At 43.6% G+C, this 3,316-nt stretch overlaps 1 protein-coding gene across 1 annotated transcript; it reads left to right on the forward strand.

The window, feature by feature from the left end:
- Nucleotides 1-3,316, forward strand: LOC129352778 (amphoterin-induced protein 1-like). The gene is made up of 2 exons (XM_055021900.1): nucleotides 1-115; nucleotides 832-3,316. The coding sequence occupies exon 2, from the start codon at nucleotides 895-897 to the stop codon at nucleotides 2,245-2,247; it is 1,353 nt and encodes a 450-aa protein (XP_054877875.1). The 5' UTR covers nucleotides 1-115; nucleotides 832-894; the 3' UTR covers nucleotides 2,248-3,316.

The raw sequence follows: 3,316 nt of genomic DNA on the forward strand, positions 1-3,316 counted from the left end.
CGCTCTTCTCTGTGCCGGACTGACAGATGAGGCTGCTGAGCCCCGCTGCTCACTGCTGGAGAGGAAGAGGATGAGACCGTCCTGTAGCACAGACTCCTGATCACACTGGCTGAAGGTAAAGGAGGACGGCACCCCGTCCAACGGGACAAATGTTTATCACTCTGCAAGGAAAACTGAAAGGATAGTGAGCCGGAGCAAACTGCATGTAATAATCTTATTTTTTCATTTGACACAGTGATAATCTTGTCATTTTAATCATTATTTGTGTATTAGTGATTAGATATTTGCAGACTGCGCACAACTTTTTTGTTGTCGCTCCACCACTTTGTATCCAGCTTCACAATAACTCATAGTGAAGTGGCATCTCCTCCTTTGTTTTGATCAAATCTTTGACAAAAAATGTCTTTTTCACGTTACAATCATCATAAACTTCAATGTTTTTAATTAGCATTTTATGTGATAGACCAATGGAAACCATTTGAAAATGATGGCTTTCATACTCTTTAGCAAATCAAAATGTTTGCAACAAGTGCATCACGTGGCATGTCCTTAAACTCCCTGAGGTTGTAGAACCAGCATTGATTTAATATGGGTTTACTCAAGATATGTCTTCTGTTCGTCAAAACATCCAGTCAGTGAGTTTGCTTCTGCACAGTAATAAGCAAATCTGACATTGTTTGGAAAAAAGCTTTGTCAGAACATCAACTATAAAAAAATATTCCTTCTGTTCCAGAATTGTTCTCAGGCTTGTGTTGGTTCATCACATTATGTCCCATTGCAACATTTTGAACTTAGCTATTTTAATACATGTTGTTTGTTTTGTCTTCACAGCCCCCAGAATCTGCTCTGGACCCTGGGACACCGTAATCAGGACCTGGCAGAAAGAATCTCAACATGATGTCAAAAAGATGCTTCATTCTATTTCTGCTTCTAGCTTTAGTGTTTCCTGTGGTTAGAGCTAATAGGCTGCTAAAAAGAAAGCCACAGGACCACCAAAAGCTTTGTGTGTGTGCTAGTGACATCATCAGCTGCTCTAATGTGAGTCTAACTGACGCCACCTTCGACTTTCCTCAGCATACTGTAGTTCTGGACCTCAGTTTCAACTCCATCAATCAACTCCGTGCTACATGGATGTCGACTGACCTCAAACAGCTGCAGACGTTACTGCTGAACAACAACAACCTCGCCTTCCTCTCCTCTGAGGCCTTCTTGCACACAGCAAGGCTTCGCTACCTGGACCTCTCCAGCAATCGCCTGACCTTCATGGACGAGTTCATCTTTGAGCCGCTGGAAAAACTCGAAATACTTCTGCTGTTCAACAACTGCATATCTCAAATCGACCGCTTTGCCTTCCACAGCATGATCGCTCTGCAGAAGCTCTACTTGAGCCACAATCAGATCTCACGCTTCCCTCTGGAGGTGCTGAAGGAACGGAGCAAGGAGGACTCTCCTTTCACACTGCTGGATGTTTCCTCTAATAAGATCAAAGATCTTCCAGTGAAGGAGCTGCAGGCCATGCGCGGCTGGCTCAAGAACGGTGTCTACTTCCACAACAACTCTCTGACATGCAGCTGTAAGCTGCATGACCTGGTGGCCTCCTGGGACCTCAGGAAGCTAAGCCCTGTGTCTGACTTCGCAGACAGCCACACTTGTAACAGGCAAAGTAAACAGATTGAAAAAATCCTGAAGCTGAACTGCAGTGAAGTCAAGATTCTGAAGAAAGAAGGCTACTTGGAGGAGACCATCGTTCTCGACTGCGACACCAAACAGAAGTACATGGCGAAGAGGTGGGTGCTGCCTGGAAACATATCTGCAAACAACACCACCGTCTCAAATGGCAATTCTCTCAAAATCGGGCCGCTGAAGGTGGAAGACTCCGGGGTTTACACCTGCTATGCCACCAACGATTCCCTCAGTGACACACTCCACATTACCGTGGTGGTGTTCAACTCCACTAAGAGGGGCGGACTGGACGATCTAAAAACAGCGTACACCACCCTGGGGGCATGTGTGATCAGCGTAGTTTTGATCCTGGTCTACCTCTACGTCACGCCCCACTGCTGCAGCTTTTGCTCAGGTGGGAACATAGAGAAGGACGAAGCCAGGGAGAGTCTCCACTCCTCCACCGTGAGCCTCCCTCTGGCACACGGAGAGCGGGGAGCGGAGGCCGCAGGATTCGCCTTCGGGCACGGGGACATGCAGGAAAGTGAGAACGGAAGATTGAATCCAATAGGCGAGGATGACTAGCAGACAACGAGGCGGCGTCTGCCAGCTCCCGTGTTCCTGTGGTGGGAAAAACAAAATCAAAGCACTGCAGAAACACCAAAATATCTTAGAGCACTTGAAACAAGACAAAACTAAGAGAAAAGTAAGATAGGATCCTGAATTAAATCAAAAGTTACTTACTATTGATGAAAAGTACTAGTTATAAGTGAAATGTTTGTACTAGAAACGAGGCCATAAGCTAATGGGATAGAGCCGAGAAAAGTCAGGAAAAAACCAGGATGTGTGAGGAGAAACAAAGGCCTCATCACTCTGAAATACCAGGACTGCTGGCTTCAGGCAGAAAACCGAAATTTAGCTTTCAATGATTCTTTCAGAAAGACAATGATCCAAAAACATGTGACCAGATCAGCACAGTAACCTTTCACCAGACACAGAATCAAGACCGGAAACTTTTAGAGTGACGTGCGTCAAAGCCGATTTTATTTTAACGTTTCATACACATATTTGCCAAGAAGTGTGGATGACACTGTATGCAGATGAAATAAAAATCCTTTATAAATGCCTGAAATCTATCATGAATCAAGTACATTTGCTGTGCACTGAAGAACATGGGCATCTGAGTTATTGTTTGCATTTGTAACGGAAGTACTTGAAATGCTTTTAGGACCACAGAGGCTGTTGATAGCTATTGATAGACAAACCGCATGAGAACAAATGGCATCCAATGGCAGCAAAGAAAGGAGAGATCTCATCCTGTGCAGCTCTGAAACTGAGATGCTCATATTATGCAAAAAAAGGCAAAGCTTAATAATCAGCATTAGCAGTTCAGATTTGATGCATTATGTTGCATTCCTGTTGCTTTGTTTTATTCTTCACAATGTATGCTGTTTCTTATGCAATTTAACTAACTTGATTAATGTTGTCATATATGGTTGGGATTAAATTTTAAATATTAATGTGTCTTTTTCCACTAACAGAGGCCTTTGCTTTTGTGAAGCACATACTTGACATACTTTTTAAGTTCCAGTGAATTGACTTATGCAACAGAAGCATTACTATCACCACTGTGCTTATTTTATGTTTTATTAAA

Source organism: Poeciliopsis prolifica, unplaced genomic scaffold (genome assembly GCF_027474105.1).
Source record: "Poeciliopsis prolifica strain line A6 unplaced genomic scaffold, Auburn_PproV2 SCAFFOLD003, whole genome shotgun sequence".
NCBI classification, from domain to species: Eukaryota; Metazoa; Chordata; class Actinopteri; order Cyprinodontiformes; family Poeciliidae; genus Poeciliopsis; species Poeciliopsis prolifica.

What these genes read in the sequence shown, in the direction of transcription:
- LOC129352778 (XM_055021900.1), top strand. Translation starts at nt 895, where the DNA reads ATGATGTCAAAAAGATGCTTCATTCTATTTCTGCTTCTAGCTTTAGTG.